The sequence below is a fragment of the Oncorhynchus mykiss genome, chromosome 9 (genome assembly GCF_057628025.1).
Source record: "Oncorhynchus mykiss isolate SJ-2025 chromosome 9, ASM5762802v1, whole genome shotgun sequence".
Classification (NCBI taxonomy): Eukaryota; Metazoa; Chordata; class Actinopteri; order Salmoniformes; family Salmonidae; genus Oncorhynchus; species Oncorhynchus mykiss.
In genome coordinates, this window is record NC_143030.1 from 15,138,551 (window position 1) to 15,162,092 (window position 23,542).

The 23,542-nt window shown below is 45.3% G+C and overlaps 1 protein-coding gene across 1 annotated transcript in view; it reads left to right on the forward strand.

Moving 5' to 3' along the window:
* LOC110531469 (IgGFc-binding protein) overlaps positions 1–23,542 on the forward strand; it is a 95,687-nt gene that overhangs the window by 61,159 nt on the left and 10,986 nt on the right. The window contains exons 95-122 of the mRNA XM_090183534.1: positions 37–165; positions 413–551; positions 846–987; positions 1,418–1,617; positions 1,747–1,885; positions 3,458–3,574; positions 4,159–4,283; positions 4,894–5,039; positions 5,429–5,572; positions 5,842–5,949; positions 6,743–6,912; positions 8,085–8,287; positions 8,571–8,712; positions 9,233–9,480; positions 9,760–9,937; positions 10,095–10,203; positions 10,435–10,529; positions 12,283–12,459; positions 13,058–13,260; positions 13,484–13,628; positions 14,306–14,403; positions 15,592–15,735; positions 18,047–18,211; positions 19,214–19,341; positions 20,430–20,701; positions 21,462–21,670; positions 21,805–21,949; positions 22,158–22,405. Of these exons, the coding sequence (XP_090039660.1) occupies positions 37–165; positions 413–551; positions 846–987; positions 1,418–1,617; positions 1,747–1,885; positions 3,458–3,574; positions 4,159–4,283; positions 4,894–5,039; positions 5,429–5,572; positions 5,842–5,949; positions 6,743–6,912; positions 8,085–8,287; positions 8,571–8,712; positions 9,233–9,480; positions 9,760–9,937; positions 10,095–10,203; positions 10,435–10,529; positions 12,283–12,459; positions 13,058–13,260; positions 13,484–13,628; positions 14,306–14,403; positions 15,592–15,735; positions 18,047–18,211; positions 19,214–19,341; positions 20,430–20,701; positions 21,462–21,670; positions 21,805–21,949; positions 22,158–22,405 (4,468 nt within the window). The remainder of the gene's footprint in view (positions 1–36; positions 166–412; positions 552–845; positions 988–1,417; positions 1,618–1,746; positions 1,886–3,457; positions 3,575–4,158; positions 4,284–4,893; positions 5,040–5,428; positions 5,573–5,841; positions 5,950–6,742; positions 6,913–8,084; positions 8,288–8,570; positions 8,713–9,232; positions 9,481–9,759; positions 9,938–10,094; positions 10,204–10,434; positions 10,530–12,282; positions 12,460–13,057; positions 13,261–13,483; positions 13,629–14,305; positions 14,404–15,591; positions 15,736–18,046; positions 18,212–19,213; positions 19,342–20,429; positions 20,702–21,461; positions 21,671–21,804; positions 21,950–22,157; positions 22,406–23,542) is intronic.

Genomic DNA, 23,542 nt, shown 5'->3' on the forward strand with positions numbered 1-23,542 from the left:
CTTGACTCATCGGTCTATTTGCTCCTCTGTATTTAGCTATAAGGACAAGCTGTGTGGACTGTGTGGAGACTACAACGGAAACTCCAACGATGACTTCAGGAAACCCGACGGTTCTCTGACCACCAACCCCAATGACTTTGGACACAGCTGGGTCACAGATCCCAAGTGAGTCATGCCACCAGTTACACACACACACACACACACACACACACACACACACACACACACACACACACACACACACACACACACACACACACACACACACACACACACACACACACACACACACACACACACACATTTCACGCACACACACACACTTAACACATACACAGGCACACACACAAAGGCAATCACTCACACACACCAACACACACACATGACTGATTCACCTTGTATCTGACTCTAGTTGTAACAAGAAGCCCAACACCACCATCCCAGGCTGTACTGATGATGAACTGGACAGGTATGAGAGCTCTGGCTACTGCGGCATGCTACTGGACAAGAACGGACCGTTCGCTGTCTGTCACCCCAAGGTCAACCCCAATGTGAGTAACTACCGTAATGTGTGGTATATAGTGTCTTACCTAATGTGAGATATCACTGTAATGTACGGTATATAGGGTCATATCATATTTTGTCTTTAAGATTCAACAAAAGTTTGTTGAATGTGTGAAATCTCACACCCAAGAAAAACATTTTTAAATATATAGACATTTTTAGTGCAGAGATTTTTAAATATGCTTAATTCAATTCAAACAACTTTGTCACTGAAGTAACCAAACCTCCAAGCTTTGTGTGCAAGTCGAAGACACGCATATGTTTATGTGTGTCTATTTCAGAGTTTCTTCAAGGACTGTCTGTTTGACCTGTGCGAGCTGGATGGTGCTCAACCCATCCTGTGTGAGTCCATCGAGTCGTACGTCAACGACTGTCAGGACCGAGGAGTCACCATCGGAACCTGGAGGAACAGCACCTTCTGCCGTGAGTACAGATCAGTGTTGGGGTCAATTCCATTTCATTCCAGTCATTTCAGAAAGGAAACCAAATTCTCATTCCAAGTTTTCCCTCACTGAAAAGCATTAAAGAGAATTGGAATTGGTATTTTAAAGTACTTCCTGAATTGACTGGAATTGAAATGGAATGGACACCAACCCTGCTACAGATACATGTTATACATAATAATAACAAGGAAGAGACGGATATTGATGATGAAGATGGAAATTGCAGTGATTAATATAATAATAATTATTCATTCACTCACCAAAGACCCTGCTGTTATTAGCACATCAAAGACCAAACAATACACTCTAACAGTACTGTTCCGTATAACCAACAACGTCATTATTAAGAGACAGTCATGTTTTAAAGTAGACCTATCTCCTAATGTCTCCTCTTCCCTCCTTCTCTCCAGCTCTGACATGCCCCCCCAACAGTCAGTACGTGCCCTGTGCCGCCCCTTGCCAGCCCAGCTGTGCCTCCAGACCCTCCACAGGGTGTGATGCTCCCTGTTCAGAGGGCTGTGTGTGTGACCCTGGTTACGTCCTCAGCGCCGGGAAGTGTGTCAAAGAGAACTCCTGTGGCTGCAAAGGCACCAACGGACAGTACTACGAGGTGAGTGTGTTGTGTGTCGGGTGATGGACTTTGTGTGTGTGACGTGTATGTAACCAACCTGCAACCAACCACTGATGAACTATTGTCTCTCCCTCCATCTCTCCTCCTTCCCTCCCTCCCTCCCTCCAGCCTGGTGAGGAGTGGTACCTGGAGGACTGTAAGCTGAAATGTTATTGTAACGCTCCCTTCGTCACCTGCAATCCCTCTGATTGCCCTCCAATGCACGAGTGTAAGGTCCAGGGAGGAGAGCTGGACTGCTACCCTACAAGTAAGTCCCCTGACATAAACAATATACTTGCAAAATAAATATGTTTATGATGTGCTTGTATATTTACTTTCTTTATCCTCTTGGTTCCTGGAGGAACATAGGGCCTGTACTAAATGTATTATCTTGGTTTCTGGAGGACCATAGGGCCTGTACTAAATTTATTATCTTGGTTCCTGGAGGACCATAGGGCCTGTACTAAAGTTATTATCTTGGTTGCTGGAGGAACATAGGGCCTGTACTAAATGTATTATCTTGGTTTCTGGAGGACCATAGGGCCTGTACTAAATTTATTATCTTGGTTCCTGGAGGACCATAGGGCCTGTACTAAAGTTATTATCTTGGTTTCTGGAGGAACATAGGGCCTGTACTAAAGTTATTATCTTGGTTTCTGGAGGAACATAGGGCCTGTACTAAAGTTATTATCTTGGTTCCTGGAGGAACATAGGGCCTGTACTAAAGTTATTATCTTGGTTGCTGGAGGAACATAGGGCCTGTACTAAAGTTATTATCTTGGTTTCTGGAGGAACATAGGGCCTGTACTAAAGTTATTATCTTGGTTCCTGGAGGAACATAGGGCTTGTACTAAATGTATTATCTTGGTTTCTGGAGGACCATAGGGCCTGTACTAAAGTTATTATCTTGGTTCCTGGAGGAACATAGGGCTTGTACTAAATGTATTATCTTGGTTTCTGGAGGAACATAGGGCCTGTACTAAATGTATTATCTTGGTTTCTGGAGGACCATAGGGCCTGTACTAAATTTATTATCTTGGTTCCTGGAGGAACATAGGGCTTGTACTAAATGTATTATCTTGGTTTCTGGAGGAACATAGGGCCTGTACTAAATGTATTATCTTGGTTTCTGGAGGACCATAGGGCCTGTACTAAAGTTATTATCTTGGTTTCTGGAGGACCATAGGGCCTGTACTAAAGTTATTATCTTGGTTTCTGGAGGACCATAGGGCCTGTACTAAAGTTATTATCTTGGTTTCTGGAGGAACATAGGGCCTGTACTAAAGTTATTATCTTGGTTCCTGGAGGACCATAGGGCCTGTACTAAAGTTATTATCTTGGTTGCTGGAGGAACATAGGGACTGTACTAAATGTATTATCTTGGTTTCTGGAGGACCATAGGGCCTGTACTAAAGTTATTATCTTGGTTTCTGGAGGACCATAGGGCCTGTACTAAAGTTATTATCTTGGTTTCTGGAGGAACATAGGGCCTGTACTAAAGTTATTATCTTGGTTCCTGGAGGACCATAGGGCCTGTACTAAAGTTATTATCTTGGTTGCTGGAGGAACATAGGGCCTGTACTAAAGTTATTATCTTGGTTGCTGGAGGAACATAGGGACTGTACTAAAGGTATCCAACATTTCTTGATCTTTCTTTGCATCAGGCCATGACAAGATAATCTGCTTGTATACTTACTGTACTTCTATTATAACGTATCATATCTCATATCTGTTCTCCAGGCTCTCAGGACTGGAATATCTGTCATCTTTAATACAGGCTACTGTTATTCTATCTCCTGCTTATTGTCCATGATTTCTCCCTCTGTCCCCTCTACCCCAGGTTCCCAGGACTGTGTGATCTCTGGAGACCCCCACTACAATACATTTGATGATAGGTTCTACAGCTTCATGGGGACCTGCACCTACACCCTGGCCAGGACCTGCAAGAACAACACAGGTAACAGTTCTACCTCTGGGTTCTGGGTTATGTAGTTCTATCTCTGGGTTCTTTAGTTCTAACTCTGGATTGTAGGTTTCTATAGTTCTAACTCTGGGTGCTCGGTTATGTAGTTCTAACTCTGGGTTCTAGGTTCTGTAGTTATAACCCTGGTTTCTAGGTTCTGTAGTTCTAACTCTGGGTTATGTAGTTCTAACTCTGGGCTCTGTGTTCTGTAGCTCTAATTCTGCACTCTGGGTTGTGTAGTTCTAACTCTGGGCTCTGGGTTCTAGGTTCTGTAGTTCTAACTCTGGGTTCTAGGTTCTGTAGTTCTAACAGTGCTCTGGGTTGTGTAGTTCTAACTCTGCTCTCTGGGTTGTGTAGTTCTAACTCTGGGCTCTGGGTTCTAGGTTCTGTAGTTCTAACTCTGGGTTCTGGGTTCTGTAGTTCTAACTGAGTTCTAGGTTCTGTAGTTCTAACTCTGGGCTCTGGATTATGTAGTTCTAACTCGGGGCTCTGGGTTCTTGGTTCTGTAGTTCTAACTCTAGGTCCTTCTGTGTTCTAAGCCCTGTGGTTCTACTTGTGTTCTGCTGTATGTGTTCTAGGTCCCTGGTTCTCTGTGGAGGGTAAGAACGAGGAGCGTGGTCTGGCTGGAGTGTCCTACCTGAAAAAGCTCTACGTCACTGTCGATGGAATCACTGTCACACTAATGAAGAGCAGGAAGACTCTGGTACATGTTAATACATCCATCCATCCATGAATCAATCAATTCATCCATTAATCTATCAGTCCATCAATTAGTCAAGCCAATGAATTTATACAGCTCTTTCTGCATCAGCAGTTGTCCCAAAGTATTTAACCCAGCCCATAATTTACATGTAATCCTATGCATGTAATAACTGTGTAAGTGTCATAATTCTATGTTATTAATGGGAATAACACTTTCTCATACATGTTTATGTCCTTCACATTCCACGTCACAGATGTGGTGGTATCACTCTGTTATCTCTTTCTTGTTCTCCATCTCTCCCTTAAGCTAAGGATCAGCAATATTACACCATGATGATTCACCCAAAGCCTTTTTCTTCCCCCCCTTTTATCTCTCTTTCTCTCTCTTTCATTGTCTCTTTTTATCTATTCTCTCCCTCCCTCCCTCCCTCCCTCCGTCATCATCATCATCATCGTTGTCTCTTTTACCAGTAACCCTTTAAATCTTCACCTCTACTTTTTTTTCTTTCCTAGAATTATGTCTGTCTTATCCTTAACAGAGCTCAAATATCAAAATCCTCTGTCTGTGTAGCTGACTCTCTCTCTCTCTCTCTCTCTCTCTCTCTCGACAGGTGAATGGAAAGCGAGTGTCCCTCCCTCACTCCCCCTCTCCGCTCATCTCTCTATCGCTGGCGGGTCAGTACGTCACGCTGCAGACTCCGTTCGGCCTCAAGGTGCGCTGGGACGGAAACCACTACGCCCAGATCTCAGTGCCCAGGTACGCACAGACACAAGAAGTGGGCACAGGAATTAGAATCTAGTATCTTCCTTTTTCCACAAGGCCGATCTCAAACAAATTACGCCCTATTATTTTTATAGTGTACTACTTTTGTGCCATATCTATGTGATAAATGTATCAATACTATTGCAAATAATTTATCATCATGACTTAATGATTTAATATTATTCATATAGAATTTAGAACCATTTATGTTCTGTTCTGATCTTTGTAGTAATCTGCTGGTTTTTGTGTATCTTGGTATTATGATCTTTGTAGTATGATCTCTCTAGCAATCCACTGGTTTTATGTCTTTGTATCTTGACCTTTGAACTAATCCACTGTGCTGTGTATCTAATCTACTGTGCCGTGTGTCTTGGTCAATACAGCTCCTACTCTGACAAGATGTGTGGTCTGTGCGGCGACTACGACGGTAACCCTAACAACGACTTCACCAAGCCGGACGGATCCCAGGTCACCACCTCCAAGGACTTTGGAAACAGCTGGAAGACCGAGGAAGATGAGGATGTCACGTGAGTGGGAATTATGAGGGAACTTTCTTTGGGAATATTTCTGCCCATTAATGTATGTAGTAGAACTTAAGTACACACTTGAGACTGAGTGTAGACTTGCAATAGTTTGGGAACTGAAATAGTTTGGGAACTTAGTGTACACTTGTAATATGCAACAGTTTGGGAACTAAGTGTACACTTTAAGGGGTAATAAGTGTATTATGCATTATATTATAAAATGTTATTGTCTTTCCATTTTTTATTGTTTATTAACATTGTGTTTTCCACAGATGCAAACCCGACACCGACCCAGATCCACACTGTGATCCCTCACTAGAGGCAGAGGTTTCCAAACCTGAGAACTGTGGGAAATTAACCGACACCAAAGGACCCTTCAGGTGAGCAAGAACACTAACAACTCTGAATTATTCTAATGTTTGTTTATGTGTCAATTAATCCCATAAGGGATTAACTGACGATTTGACACAAAAAAATCCTTCATACAGAATATTAACTCAGTACTCACCCCATATAGTATGTATAGAGAAAGTCATTTAAGGTTGTATAAGAAGCGTTTATGTCCAAAACGCTATATCCACCAACTTTTCACATTTGTATTTTTTCATCACAAATGAATGCTTATTTGAAAATAGTGCAGATTTAATTCATTTAATTAAATTTTTTGGGCTATACATGTGAAAATATACTTGATGAGTTTCATTCCAAATCGCTATATTCACAATTTCTTTTAAAACGTTTTCACAAATCTTTCACAATCATCAGAAATGATTGCTTATAGCTACCTTCATGTGTGTGTAAAGTATTACTGTTCTCAGATTTTTTATAAATAGATTTTACATGTATATGAAAATGTGTTTTTTTGCAAAACGCTACATATCCATTGTTAAGCTGGAATGTAATGCTCGTATCCTGTATGTTTGACTGTGAAATGTGGTTATCTCACATAGCTATCTTAAGATGAAGGCACTTAGTTTAAGTCACTCTGGAAATGGATATACAGAATTTTGAAGTGAAGCTCATATATCTCATGTTTTGACTTTTCTCTCTGATGCTCCCTCCCTCCTTCACTCTCTTTCTATCTTTCTTTCTTTCTTTCTCAAATCCCCCTGTCTTCCTCACACATTTCACTCATTCCCTTACTTTCTCTGCATTTTATCCTGCCCCCAACAGGGAGTGCATAGCGTCGGTGGACCCTAGTCCGTTCTTCCAGAGCTGTGTGTATGACATGTGTCGCTTCGTGGGCCAACAGCAGATGCTGTGTGACCAGCTTCAGGTGTATACCGACGCCTGCCTGAGCGCAGGGATCAAGGTCCACCCCTGGAGGGAGCCAGATTTCTGCCGTGAGTCTCATATATAGACATCACAGACATTTAGTCACACCATAAACCAGGGTTGTGTTCAGTAGTGAGACATCGGAGTAGACCCAGCAGAATGGCCAACAGGGGGGGGGGTGATGACATCAGAGTAGACCCAGCAGAATGGCCAACGAGGGGGGGGGTGATGACATCAGAGTAGACCCAGCAGAATGGCCAACGAGGGGGGGGTGATGACATCAGAGTAGACCCAGCAGAATGGCCAACAGGGGGGGGGGGGGGGGGGGGGGGTGATGACATCAGAGTAGACCCAGCAGAATGGCCAACGGGGGGGGGGGGGGGGGGGGGGGGGGTGATGACATCAGAGTAGACCCAGCAGAATGGCCAACAGGGGGGGGGGTGATGACATCAGAGTAGACCCAGCAGGATGGCCAACTCTAGAAGTTTGCAGATGTGTCTTAAAAAAACACTGTTTTGCTCAGAATATCTTGTTTTACCCTTAAAGCAGCAATCAGCGGTTGAAACGATAACAAAGAGGCTTCCCCGCGCCTGGTTCGGTAAATAGCTGAAGGATGGGGTTGGAGAAATGTAATCACTCTCAAGTCTCTACACAGAGCTGTGGATACAAGACTTGAATTATAGGTTTAACCATGGTTTGAGGCTATATAGTGTTTTTTATTGACATTTTCTTTGTTTACAAACATTGGAGTAAAACGCGTTTATATTTGGGGTTCTGATGGGGTACGACTAAGCTCATGGTGCATTTATTTAGAAGTTATATTCTTCAAGAATCAATGGGTAAATATCATTCATTTATCAAAGAAAGGTATGTAGCAACAGAAGAATGCCCCTTTAAGTGTGTGTGCATCACTGTATTTATACTTGGGATATTTCTTTTCAACAGCAAAAGTTCAAAAACTAGTGTTTTTTTTAAAACGATCATGTCATCGTCTCCTCCCCTTCGCTGCACTGATTGGAAATGACTTAGCAGGTCACACCGTCAAACTAACTAAGCAGAATTAGATTACTCAGGCTGGCACACAGGCCAAAGTCCCACAGTTGCAGTGCAAATATGTTTGTCAATCGATCCCAATATTACAGTCACTCCTGATCATGTTTGGAGCTGTTAGGTGCTTTATGATTCAGAAGACCTTCCTGTACTGACCTGTTCCGGCTCTCTCTCTCCTCTACCTCTATAGCCCTGGCCTGTCCTCCCAACAGTTCTTACTCCATGTGTGTGAGCTCCTGTCCAGAGACATGTCTGGGTGTCAGCGGCCCCCCTGGTTGCTCCGAGGTGTGTGTGGAGGGGTGTGAGTGTAACCATGGCTTTATCCTCAGTGACGACAAGTGTGTTCCTGTTAAAGACTGTGGCTGTGTCGACTCCTCTGGAGACTACCACCCTGTGAGTAACACTCCTGTGTTTCACCTTAGTGAATGTTTAATACTGTTTAATAATGTCAAATCTCAATGTGACCTCTGGTTAAATAAAGGATAAAACAATGAATATATACTTAACTTGGCTTTATGTTTCGTATTGAGCATCAAGCTTTCATAATGACTACATTAGTCCCTGATACAAGTAGAAATTGAACTACGTTGCATTGAACACTCATGTTAAATTATCTGAATGAAAATAAAAGACAGTAGTACTGAACTGTAGACTCACCATGATGTGTGTGTTCCAGGTGGGGGACGCCTGGTACCTGGAGGGCTGTAAGGAGAAGTGTGTGTGTCTGGGTGGAGGGGTGCTACAGTGTCACAACACCACCTGTACCCCGGCAGAGAGCTGCGGCCTGCAGGATGGGGAGTTAGGATGTTACCCACTGGGTACTATACAGTTATATGAATTACAACACACATGAATTACTACACGCATGAATTACAACACACATTAATTACAACACACATGAATTACAACACGCCTGAATTACAACAATCACATGAATTACTACACACATGAATTACAACACGCCTGAATTACAACAATCACATTAATTACTACACACATGAATTACAACACACATTAATTACTACACACATTAATTACAACACGCATGAATTACAACACACATTAATTACAACACGCATTAATTACAACACGCATGAATTACAACACACATTAATTACTACACACTTGAATTACAACACACATGAATTACAACACACATGAATTACAACACACATTAATTACTACTCACATGAATTACAACACACATGATTTACAACACACATTAATTACAACACGCATTAATTACAACACATTTAACAACATCACAACCATAAATTAATTCAATACGATAAACTATAACTAAACTCTACTCTCCATCTCTCCTCTCTCTACCCACAGAAACAGGTATCTGCACTGTACAGGGCGACCCTCACTACACCTCTTTCGATAAAAAGGTGCATAACTTCATGGGTTCCTGTTCCTACACTCTCACCAAGCCGTGCAATGAGTCCTCCGGCTTGCCGTACTTCACCGTCGACACGCAGAACGAACACCGAGGCAGCAACAAGAAGGTGTCGTACGTCCGAGCCGTCGTGGTCAAGGTCTCCGGGATGACTGTCATCTTGGGAAAGGGACGCAAAATACAGGTGAGGAGGATTATGGGTAGATTAGCGCTACAGTTTGACTTCATTACAAATGTTACATTTCCCACATTTTAGTTTATTTATATTATTTATTTATATATGAATTATGCTGCCAAAGTGTCAGAAAAAGGCTTTGCCGTGTAGAAGATGGAAGGTGGTAAAGCCTTTCACCAGTAAAGGAAACCGAAATATATCAAAAATAATATTCAACACTGCACTGTATCGTCAGCTTTCAGCGTCAAGACTTTTAATCAAACTGGTTGCTCTCTGCCCCTCTCCCAGGTCAACGGTACCCTGGTGACCCCTCCCGTGACTCTGACCAATGGGGTGAAGGTCTACCTGAGCGGGAAGTTCGTTGTGTTGGAGACGACCTTTGGCCTGCGGGTGAGGTTCGATGGTAACCACCACGCTGACGTCACTCTGCCCTCCTTCTACAACCAACTGCTCTGTGGACTTTGTGGTAAGAAGGGTTCATCAACAGATAATCAATATTGACAGACAGGGAAACCTGCAGTAGTACACCATACAAGCCCTTGGGATGAGAAAATAATGATACAAAACATCCTAATTGACTAGATAGGGAATCTGTAATTATTTGGTGATTGTCTATCTAATAGGAAACTTCAATGACCAACCTGGTGATGACAACATCAAGCCAGATGGTAAACCAGCCATCAACACCAACGAACTGGGAGAGAGCTGGCAGGTACCCGACGATCGCCCCGAGTGAGTCTCTTGTTTCCGTTTCTCTTGCATCCATGAACTGAATGGTTTTATTCATCCTGTATTTTTCTGGAAGTACCTATAGTCTGACCTCAGATACCAGAACCAGACTGGATTCCAGTGTTTTGTATCAAAACGTGACCTACTACAGGTCTGTCTCCATGGAGATTTAATTTCACTCCTCGACAGTGACGTCTTTGACGTTCGTCCCTTTCTTCAATCTGTCCCTGTCAGCTGCACCCACGGTGGAGGAGAGGAGGAGTGTGATCCCAAGGTGGAGGCAGAGGCTGTGAAACCTACCAGCTGTGGGATGATCAGGGACCCTAACGGTGAGACACACACACACACACACACACACACAGTGCATTCGGAAAGTATTCAGACCCCTTGAACTTTTTCACATTTTGTTGCGTTACAGCCTTATTCTAAAATGGATTAAATTGTTTTTTCCCCTCATCAATCTACACACAATACCCCATAATGATAAAGAAAAAACAGGTTTTTAGACATTTTTACAAATGTATTACAAATAAAAAACTGAAATGTTACATTTACGTAAGTATTCAGACCCCCTACTCAGGACTTTGTTCAAGCACCATTGGCAGTGATTACAGCCTTGAGTCTTCTTGGGTATAACGCTACAAGCTTGGCACACCTGTATTTGGGGAGTTTCTCCCATTCTTCTCGGCATCCTCTCAAGCTCTGTCAAGTTGGATGGGGAGTGTCGCTGCACGGCTATTTTCAGGTCTCTCCAGAGATGTTTGATCGGGTTCAAGTCCGGGCTCTGGCTGGGCCACTCAAGGACATTCAGAGACTTGTCCCGAAGCATGTCCTGCATTGTCTTGGCTGTGTGCTTAGGGTCGTTGTTCTGTTGGAAGGTGAACCTTCGCCCCAGTCTGAGGTCCTGAGCTCTCTGGAGCAGGTTTTCATCAAGGATCTCTCTGTACTTTGCTCCGTTCATCTTTCCCTCGATCCTGACTAGTCTTCTAGTCCCTGTCACTGAAAAACATCCCCGCAGAAGGATGCTGCCACCACCATGCTTCACTGTAGGGATGGTGCCAGGTTTCCTCCAGATGTGATGCTTGGCAATCAGGCCAAAGAGTTCAATCTTGGTTTCAGCAGACCAGAGAATCTTGTTTCTCATGGTCTGAGAGTCCTTTCGGTGCCTTTTGGCAAACTCCAAGTGTGCTTTAATGTTCCTTTTACTGAGGAGTGGCTTCCGTCTGGCCACTCTACCATACAGGGCTGGTTGGTGGAGTGCTGCAGAGATAGGTTTCCTTCTGGAAGGTTCTCCAATCTCCACAGAGGAACGCTGGAGCTCTGTCAGAGTGACCATCGGGTTCTTACTCACCTCCCTGACCAAGGCCCTTCTCCCCCGATTGCTCAGTTTGGCCGGGCGGCCAGCTCTAGGAAGAGTCTTGGTGGTTCCAAACTTCTTCCATTTAAAGATGAGGAGGCCACTTTTTTTGGTACCCTTCCCCAGATCTGTGCCTCGACATAATCCTGTGACGGGGCTCTACAGACAATTCCTTTAACCTCATGGCTTGGTTTTTGCTCTGACTTTGTGGGACCTTACATAGACAGGTGTGTGGCATTCCAAGTAATAATGTCCAGTCAATGGAATTTACGACAGTTGAACTCCAATCAAGTTGTAGAAACGTCTCTAACATGATCAATGGAAAAAGGATGAACCTGAGCTCAATTTTGAGTCTCATAGCAAAGGGTCTGAATACTTATTTAAATTAGGTATTTCTGTTAGTTTTTCAAATAAATGGACAACAATTCTTAAAACGTATTTTCGCTTTGTCATAATGGAGTTTTGTGTGTAGATCAATGAGGAAATGTATTTATTTAATCTATTTTAGAAGGCTGTAACGTACCAAAATGTGGGAAAAGTCAAGGGGTCTCAATACTCCAAATGCACTGTATGAACACACTGTCTAAACTAAATTCTATGCTCAAACATATTTTCTTTCACCAAAACGGTTACATAAAATATACTACACACAACTTGCAATGTATATTTCAGTCTCCCCTTCACTAAAACCGTTTATCACCAATCATTCTCCATGGTTGTCCCAGGTATCTTCAAGCCGTGCCACGCGGTGGTTCCCCCCAACATCTACCAGGAGAACTGTGTGTATGACCAGTGTGCTACAGGAGGGGAGACGGTGGCTCTGTGCCAGGCTATAGAGAGTTACGCTGACCTGTGTGCCTTGGCTGGAGTACCCATCGCATGGAGGAACAACACCTTCTGTCGTAAGTCACACACACACACACACCTGTCGTAAGTCACACACACACACACACACACACACACACACACACACACACACACACACACACACACACACACACACACACACACACACACACACACACACACACACCTGTCGTAAGTCACACACCAAGAAACAATGTTTACAACTTTTCCTTCTGTTGTAACACACACCTGCGTCTTCTCTATGTAAAACACTAGGCCGTGCATCTACTAAGAAACCTGTCAATATACTGTAACATACTGTATCTGTATGTTACCGTATCTGTAACATACTGTATCTGTATGTTATTGTATCTGTATGTTATTGTATCTGTATGTTACCGTATCTGTATGTTACTGTATCTGTATGTTATTGTATCTGTATGTTACTGTATCTATATGTTACTGTATCTGTATGTTACTCTATCTGTATGTTACTGTATATGTATGTTACTGTATCTGTATGTTACTGTATCTGTATGTTACTGTATATGTATGTTACTGTATCTGTAACATACTCTAACTCTATGTTACCGTACCCCCCCCCCCTCCCCCCTTTATTGAGATGAACCAACATGTCCTCCATCTCTCTCCCAGCTCTGAAGTGTCTCCCAGGCAGCCACTACGAGCCCTGTGGTAGCGCCTGTCCCTCCAGCTGTCAGAACCCTACTTTCAACTCCACCTGTAACCAGCCCTGTGTAGAGGGGTGTGTGTGTGACCTCGGACTGCTCCTCAGCGGAGACAAGTGTGTCCCACCCAGCCAGTGTGGCTGCACCGACGAGGATAACAACTATAGACCTGTAAGCAAGAGAGTTGCTTACACAGAAGTCAATACGATGCCTGGAACTCGTGGGAATAACATAAACTAGAGTTCAAGTCATCTCATAAACCGTTTGAAATAGTTTAAGTTTGAGCCTCTGTTTCAAATGCACAGCTTAGTTTTTTGCACTCTACATTTGGTAGACTATGTTTAAGGCTAGCTCGTATTGGTGAGGCAGATTTGTATGTCTGTGCATGTCCTAGGTGGGAGACAGTTGGTTCACTGAGCTGGACTGTTCGGAGCGTTGTAGGTGTAACCGTGGCAGCAACATGACCTGTGAGCCATGGCAGTGTAGCCCCGCCCAGGAGTGTAAGGTGTTGGAGGGAGAGCTGGGATGTTTCTCAACAGGTAAATACTACACCCACTGTAGACCTTTAACATCTTTCAAATATCATGTCACTATTATCAGGCTCAGTTGTCTTTTTTCTATATTTCACAAATGTTACTGGGACAACAAAATATCATTGATAGTTTTTAGCCCATCAAACTCAGCAACACTTTGTGAATTCACTATCTCTGTCCTTTCCATACGTTTGGCTGTGATTTCACTATCTCTGCCCTTTCTATAGGGTTGGCTGTGAATTCACTATCTCTGCCCTTTCTATAGGGTTGGCTGTGAATTCACTATCTCTGTCCTTTCTATAGGTTTGGCTGTGAATTCACTATCTCTGTCCTTTCTATAGGTTTGGCTGTGAATTCACTATCTCTGCCCTTTCTATAGGGTTGGCTGTGAATTCACTATCTCTGCCCTTTCTATAGGGTTGGCTGTGAATTCACTATCTCTGTCCTTTCTATAGGTTTGGCTGTGAATTCACTCTCTCTGCCCTTTCTATAGGTTTGGCTGTGAATTCACTATCTCTGTCCTTTCTATAGGTTTGGCTGTGAATTCATTTTCTCTGCCCTTTCTATAGGGTTGGCTGTGAATTCACTATCTCTGTCCTTTCTATAGGGTTGGCTGTGAATTCACTATCTCTGCCCTTTCTATAGGTTTGGCTGTGAATTCACTATCTCTGTCCTTTCTATAGGTTTGGCTGTGTGTCATGTGTCTGGAGATCCTCACTACTACACCTTCGACGCTGTCATGCACACCTTTATGGGTACCTGTACCTACACCCTGGTAGAGGTGAGTAATGTCATCCTCTCCTCCCTCCCTTTAACATCTCCCTCCATCCCTCCCTCCATCCCGTCTTTCTCTCTCTCCCCCATTCATCCCTCCATCCCGTCTCTCTCTCTCTCTCTCTCTCCCATTCATCCCTCCATCCCGTCTCTCTCTCTCTCTCCCCCATTCATCCCCCCATCCCCGTCTCTCTCTCTCTTCCCCCATTCATCCCCCCATCCCCGTCTCTCTCTCTCTCCCCCCATTCATCCCCCATCCCCGTCTCTCTCTCTCTCTCCCTCCATCCCTCCCTCCATCCCGTCTCTCTCTCTCTCCCCCATTCATCCCTCCATCCCGTCTCTCTCTCTCTCTCTCTCTCTCCCATTCATCCCTCCATCCCGTCTCTCTCTCTCTCTCCCCCATTCATCCCCCGATCCCCGTCTCTCTCTCTCTCCCCCCATTCATCCCCCCATCCCCGTCTCTCTCTCTCTCTCCCCCATTCATCCCCCCATCCCGTCTCTCTCTCTCTCTCCCCCATTCATCCCCCCATCCCCGTCTCTCTCTCTCTCTCTCCCTCCATCCCTCCCTCCATCCCGTCTCTCTCTCTCTCTCCCCCATTCATCCCCCCATCCCCGTCTCTCTCCCTCCATCCCTCCCCCCATCCCCGTCTCTCTCTCTCTCTCTCCCCCCATTCATCCCCCCATCCCCGTCTCTCTCTCTCCCCCCATTCATCCCCCCATCCCGTCTCTCTCTCTCCCCCCGTTCATCCCCCATCCCCGTCTCTCTCTCTCTCTCCCCCCCCATTCATCCCCCCATCCCCGTCTCTCTCTCTCTCTCTCCCCCCATTCATCCCCCCATCCCCGTCTCTCTCTCTCCCCCCGTTCATCCCCCCATCCCCGTCTCTCTCTCTCTCTCCCCCCATTCATCCCCCATCCCCGTCTCTCTCCCTCCATCCATCCCTCCATCCCCGTTTCTTTGTCTTTCTCTCTCTCCCTCCCTCCCTCCCTCCTTCCATCCCTCCCAACCCCTCCCTCCCTCCCAACCCCTCCCTCCCCATCTCTCTCTCTCTCTCCATCCCAATCTCCCTTTCTCTCTCCCTCCATCCATCCATCCATCCCTCCCTCCCCATCTCTCTCCCACGCTCCCACTGTGTAACCGATCTCTCCCTCCGTCCCCCCATCTGTCTCTTTCCTTCCCTCCCTCTCTCGCTGTCAGGTGTGTAACTCCACCAAGGTAACTCCATTCACCATCGTGGCGAAGAATGAGGAGCGCGGCCAACCAGAGGCGTCTTACGTGCACTCTGTTACAGTCTACCTTCCCAACGCCAACATCACGCTACAGAAGAGCCGCAGAGTTCTGGTGAGATGGAGGGAGGGAGTCCTTGGGGAGTATATATTACTGAGGGAGTCCTTGGGGAGTATATATTACTGAGGGAGTCCTTGGGGGGAAGTATATATTACTGTGGGAGCCCTTGGGGAGTATATATTACTGAGGGAGTCCATGGGAAGTATATATTACTGAGGGAGTCCTTGAGGAGGAGTATATATTACTGAGGGAGTCCTTGGGGAGTATATATTACTGAGGGAGCCCTTGGGGAGGAGTATATATTACTGAGGGAGTCCTTGGGGAGTATATATTACTGAGGGAGTCCTTGGGGAGTATATATTACTGAGGGAGTCCTTGGGGAGTATATATTACTGAGGGAGTCCTTGGGGAGAAGTATATATTACTGTGGGAGCCCTTGGGGAGTATATATTACTGAAGGAGTCCTTGGGGAGGATATATTACTGAGGGAGTCCTTGGGGAGGATATATTACTGAGGGAGTCCTTGGGGAGTATATATTACTGAGGGAGTCCTTGGGGAGTATATATTACTGAGGGAGTCCTTGGGGAGTATATATTACTGAGGGAGCCCTTGGGGAGTATACATTACTGAGGGAGTCCTTGGGGAGTATATATTACTGAGGGAGTCCTTGGGGAGTATATATTACTGAGGGGGTCCTTGGGGAGTATATATTACTGAGGGAGCCCTTGGGGAGTATATATTACTGAGGGGGTCCTTGGGGAGTATATATTACTGAGGGAGTCCTTGGGGAGTATATATTACTGAGGGAGTCCTTGGGGAGTATATATTACTGAGGGAGCCCTTGGGGAGTATATATTACTGAGGGGGTCCTTGGGGAGTATATATTACTGAGGGAGTCCTTGGGGAGTATATATTAATGAGGGAGTCCTTGGGGAGTATATATTACTGAGGGAGTCCTTGGGGAGTATATATTACTGAGGGAGTCCTTGGGGAGTATATATTACCGAGGGAGTCCTTGGGGAGCATATATTACTGAGGGAGTCCTTGGGGAGTATATATTACTGAGGGAGCCCTTGGGGAGTATATATTACTGAGGGAGTCCTTGGGGAGTATATATTACTGAGGGAGTCCTTGGGGAGTATATATTACCGAGGGAGTCCTTGGGGAGTATATATTACCGAGGGAGTCCTTGGGGAGGAGTATATATTACCGAGGGAGTCCTTGGGGAGGAGTATATATTACCGAGGGAGTCCTTGGGGAGTATATATTACCGAGGGAGTCCTTGGGGAGTATATATTACTGAGGGAGTCCTTGGGGAGTATATATTACTGAGGGAGTCCTTGGGGAGTATATATTACTGAGGGAGTCCTTGGGGAGTATATATTACTGAGGGAGCCCTTGGGGAGTATATATTACTGAGGGAGTCCTTGGGGAGTATTTATTACAGAGGGAGTCTTGGGGAGTATATATTACTGTGGGAGCCCTTGGGGAGTATATATTACTGAGGGAGCCCTTGGGGAGGATATATTACTGAGGGAGTCCTTGGGGAGTATATATTACTGAGGGAGTCCTTGGGGAGTATATATTACTGAGGGAGTCCTTGAGGAGTATATATTACTGTTAGCTGTGAATCAGATTTCCCCAGAAAGTACCGCAGTTCTCTGCTTTGTCAAATTGTTTCAGTCAGATAGTAGTCACCGTTATGGTAAGTATTGGTCATTATTCATCGTCAACAATCACTATCCTCTCTATGAAGCTGGCAGGGGAGGCAGAGGAGACAGGGGTGACAGGGGTGACAGTGGAGACAAGGGAGACACGGGAGACAGGGGAGGCTGAGGAGACGGGAGACAAGGGAGACACGGGAGACACGGGAGGCTGAGGAGACGGGAGACAGGGGAGACAGGGGAGGTTGAGGAGACGGGAGACAAGGGAGACACAGGAGACACGGGAGGCTGAGGAGACGGGAGACAAGGGAGACACGGGAGACACGGGAGGCTGAGGAGACGGGAGACAAGGGAGGCAGGGGAGACACGGGAGGCTGAGGAGACGGGAGACAAGGGAGGCAGGGGAGACACGGGAGGCTGAGGAGACGGGAGACAGGGGAGACAGGGGAGGCTGAGGAGACGGGAGACAAGGGAGACACGGGAGACACGGGAGGCTGAGGAGACAGGAGACAAGGGAGGCATGGGAGACACGGGAACCGCCCATGAAAGCTGTGATGGTCTAGTTTGATAAACAATCACCCAGATCCTTATAATGTATTATTAATCACCACTAATAACCTCTTTCTCCCTTCACTCCCCCACCCCTCTATGTCTCCCTCACCCCTCTCTATCTTTCTCCCTCCCCCTCTCTCCTCTCCAGTTGAACGGGCACAGGGTGCGTACTCCTCTGTCCATCGATGTGGCCGGGGCCAGGGTCTTGAGTAGTGGTGTCTACATTCTACTGGACACTAACTTTGGCCTGAAGGTGAAGTTTGATGGAGTCCATCACCTGGAGATCATCGTCCCTGGAGAGTACTTCAACAAGGTACATCCAACTGGACCCAAACATTATAATGTTACTGTATGATGATGATACATATAATATCATGGTCAAATAAAAAGCTTCTTTCACACAAACATGTATTATGCTGTCTCAAAATATGCACATCTTCAGATCAAAATGATACCGTGAAATGCTTACTTACGAGCCTTTAACCAACAATGCAGAGTTTTTAAAAAGTTATTAATGTGCTAAATAAACTAAAGTAAAATAGTAACACAATAAAATAACAATAACGAGGCTATGGGTAGCGGTACAGAGTCAATGTGCAGGGGTACGTTTTAGTCAAGGTAATTGAGGTAATATGTACATGGTGAAGTGACTATGCATAGATAATAAACAGAGAGTAGCAGCAGCGTATGTGAAGAGGTGTGAAGGAATGCGCGTGTGTGTGTGTGTGTGTGTGTGTGTGTGTGTTGGAGTGTCAGTGTAGTATGTGTGAGTGTGTGGTCCAATGACTGTACATGGAGCCTGAGCCAGATAAAACAATAATAAAAAATAAGATTAAAATAAGGGGGTCAATGCTAATAGTCCGGGCAGCCATGTGATGAACTGTTCAGCAGTCAAATGGTGGTAGAAGCTGGAGTGACATGGACACCAGGGGTATGAGTGCTACAGATGTGAGTGCTAGTCATTTAGACAGGTTACCTTGGTGTTGTTGGGCACAGGGACCATGGTGCTCTGCTTGAAACATGTAGGTATTACAGTCTGGGTCAGGAAGAGGTCAAAAATGTAGGTGAAGACACTTGCCAGCTGGTCAGCGTATGCTCTGAGTACGTGTCCTGGTAATCTGTCTAGTAATCTGTCTGGTAATCTGTCCTGGTAATCTGTCCTGGTAATCTGTCTGGTTATCTGTCCTGGTAATCTGTCTGGTAATCTGTCTGGTAATCTGTCTGGTAATCTGTCTGGTAATCTGTCTGGTAATCTGTCTGGTAATCTTCTCCATTATCTCTTTCTCTCACACTCTCTCTATCTACATCTCGCCAGGTGTGTGGTATGTGTGGTAACTTCAACATGAACACGTCTGATGACAACCTGAAACCAGATGGAAAGCCGGCCAAGGACGTGATGGAACTGGGCAACAGCTGGAAGTCAGAGGGAGACTCAGACCCAGGGTCAGTCACCTTGGACCTCTTACCTTAGACCTTTAACCTCTGACCTTATTCATGTGCTACACCTGAAGGAAAAGGATTCATATACAAGAACAAACTCACTTTCCCCCACATTGCTGATATGCAGATATCCATCTCTGTAGATATCCTCTCCTTCCTTTCTCTACCACATACATGGAACTATATTCCACATCAAGTAACTGATGCAAGCAGTACAATTACATTTAAAAAACAGATAAATATACACCTATTGGAACAGCGGGAACTGTGAAGCAACATAAACATAGACAAAAACGCATGCACACACACACACACGATAACATACGCACTATACACACACACGATAACATACACACTACACACACACACACGATAACATACGCACTATACACACACACACGATAACATACACACTATACACACACACACACGATAACATACACACTACACACACACACGATAACATACACACTACACACACACACGATAACATACACACTATACACACACACACACGATAACATACACACTATACACACACACACACGATAACATACACACTATACACACACACACGATAACATACACACTACACACACACAAGCACATGGATTTTGTGTTGTAGATATGTGGTAGTGGAGTAGTGGCCTGAGGACACACACTTAATGTGTTGTGAATGTATTGTAATGTTTTTTTTAAATGTACTTGGCCAATATACCACGGCTAAGGGCTGTTGTTTAAACACGACGCAACGTGGAGACTCTGGATGCAGCCCTTAGCCGTGGTATATTGGCCGTGTACCACAAACCTCAGAGGTGCCTTATTGCTGCTATAAACTGGTTACCAACGTAATTAGAGCAGTACAAATAAATGTTATACGGTCTGATATACCACGGCTGTCAGCCAATCAGTGTGGCTGTGTGGTTTGAGCCCTGAATGCTGATTGGCTGACAGCATTGTGCCTAAGAACAGCCCTTAGCCGTGGTATATTGGCCATATACCACACCCCCTCGTGCCTTATTGCTTAAATACATACCTCTCTCCTTTCATCTATCTAACCCATTTGTCTCTCTCTCTCTTCATCCCTCCAGGTGCTCGCCAGATGAGCGTCCCAGCATCCACCCCAACTGCACGACAGAAGAAGAGAACCAGTACGAGACCCTGTGTTCTTCTGTTGTCCTCGGAGACAAGTTCAAGCCCTGCCACTCTTTACTGTCCCCAGAGGCTTTCCTAGGGAACTGTGTGTATGACATGTGTGAATACGACGGCATGCAGGCCACACTGTGTGATAACGTGGAAGCATATGCCCAAGCCTGTCAGTCAGCCGGGGTCACCATCAGCTGGAGGAACAATACATTCTGTCGTAAGTGAAGAGGGGAAGAGGGAGGAGAGGACAGAGGGGAGGTTGCGAGAGAGAGGGGAAGAGGGAGGAGAGGGCAGAGGGGAGGTTGAGAGAGAGGGGAAGAAGGAGGAGAGGTGGGAGGGGAGGTGGAGAGAGAGGGGAAGAAGGAGGAGAGGTGGGAGGGGAGGTGGAGAGAGAGGGGAAGAGGGAGGAGAGGTGGGAGGGGAGGTGGAGAGAGAGGGGAAGCGGGAGGAGAGGGCAGAGGGGAGGTTGAGAGAGAGGGGAAGAGGGAGGAGAGGTGGGAGGGGAGGTGGAGAGAGAGGGGAAGAAGGAGGAGAGGACAGAGGGGAGGTGGAGAGAGAGGGGAAGAGGGAGGAGAGGTGGGAGGGGAGGTGGAGAGAGAGGGGAAGAGGGAGGAGAGGGCAGAGTGGAGGTTGAGAGAGAGGGGAAGAGGGAGGAGAGGTGGGAGGGGAGGTGGAGAGAGAGGGGAAGAGGGAGGAGAGGAGGGAGGGGAGGTGGAGAGAGGGGAAGAGGGAGGAGAGGTGTGAGGGGAGGTGGAGAGAGAGGAGAAGAGGGAGGAGAGGTGGAGAGAGAGGGGGAGGGAAATGGGAGGGAGAGAGGGATGAAGAAAGTAAGAAAGAGAGGGTGAAGAGAGTGATAGAAAATGAGTGAAATCATCCCATACAGTATATTATGTACCAAGAATATATTGAACCAACGTCATGTGTTGTGTTCTGGTTGTCTTCTAACCTCTCTCTCCCCCCTCCTCTCGCTCTCCCAGCCCTGCCGTGCCCCCCCAATAGCCACTATTCTGACTGCACGGCCCCCTGCCCCCCCACCTGCTCTGACCTGTTCCCCACGCTCTGCCACCTGCCCTCTACCACCTGCGTCGAGGGGTGCCAGTGTGACGCAGGGTTTGTCCTCAGTGATGTGCAGTGTGTTCCTCTGGCCAAGTGTGGCTGTGTGGACAAAGTGGGAGAGTACCATGATGTGAGTCTGATTGGTACACACACACACACACACTCACACACAGTGAGTGCCAAAAGATCCTATCATCATCGTTTTTGTTACTGACACACTCCTAAAATCAACAGTCAGTCATAATCCTGACGTGTGTGTTCCAGGTGGGTGACTCGTGGTTGACTGACCACTGTGATGGCCAGTGTACCTGTAACCTGGGAGGCTCCATAACCTGCTCAGATGTTAAATGTCCCGACAATTCTGTCTGCATTCTGGACAAATATGGAGAACTCTACTGCAAACCTGAGAGTAAGTCTCTCAATTCTACTCCCAATATTGGCAATATTACCTCTAATTCCACTAGTAGTACTAGTAGATACTATTACAGATACTAATACTCAATACTCACACAAACCTTGGCCTGCTAATAGCCTATATTATCTTGCTGTATGATTCTAATGTTTCTACCTGCTCATACAGCTTTCTCTTCCCCTTTTCCCTCCCACCCCCTCTCCAGAGTTCAACAGGTGCAATATCCACGGTGACCCCCACTACCGTACGTTCGATGGGCTCACCCACCACTTCCAGGGCCCCTACACCTACACCCTGACCCAGGGTCACGACCTCCCCAGCTCACTGGTCGATCTGCAGGTACGGGGGAAGAACGTCCGTCGTGGTGGCAGCAGGAAGGTCTCCTACCTGGATGAGGTGTATGTCGATGTCTACGGAGTCAGCATCCGCTTCCTGCAGAAGAAAGTAGTACTGGTGAGTTGGATGGAACAACATACTGTATTTTCAGTGGATGGAAGAACATACTGTATTTAGAGTGGATGGAACAACATACTGTATTTTCAGTGGATGGAAGAACATACTGTATTTACAGTGAATGGAAGAACATACTGTATTTAGAGTGAATGGAAGAACATACTGTATTTACAGTGAATGGAACAACATACTGTATTTAGAGTGAATGGAATAACATACTGTATTTACAGTGAATGGAACAACATACTGTATTTACAGTGAATGGAACAACATACTGTATTTAGAGTGAATGGAACAACATACTGTATTTACAGTGAATGGAAGAACATACTGTATTTACAGTGAATGGAAGAACATACTGTATTTACAGTGAATGGAAGAACATACTGTATTTACAGTGAATGGAAGAACATACTGTATTTACAGTGAATGGAAGAACATACTGTATTTACAGTGAATGGAAGAACATACTGTATTTACAGTGAATGGAAGAACATACTGTATTTACAGTGAATGGAAGAACATACTGTATTTAGAGTGAATGGAAGAACATACTGTATTTAGAGTGAATGGAATAACATACTGTATTTACAGTGAATGGAAGAACATACTGTATTTAGAGTGAATGGAAGAACATACTGTATTTACAGTGAATGGAAGAACATACTGTATTTACAGTGAATGGAAGAACATACTGTATTTACAGTGAATGGAAGAACATACTGTATTTAGAGTGAATGGAAGAACATACTGTATTTAGAGTGAATGGAAGAACATACTGTATTTACAGTGAATGGAAGAACATACTGTATTTAGAGTGAATGGAAGAACATACTGTATTTAGAGTGAATGGAAGAACATACTGTATTTAGAGTGAATGGAAGAACATACTGTATTTACAGTGAATGGAAGAACATACTGTATTTAGAGTGAATGGAAGAACATACTGTATTTACAGTGAATGGAAGAACATACTGTATTTAGAGTGAATGGAATAACATACTGTATTTACAGTGAATGGAAGAGGAGATGGAGATTTTCATTTGCATGTGCTGGGTTGTTATTACATAGAGACATTATGTTTTCCAAATGGGGGTTTGAGACCCACTAGTGGATCATATCTGATGCACATGAAGG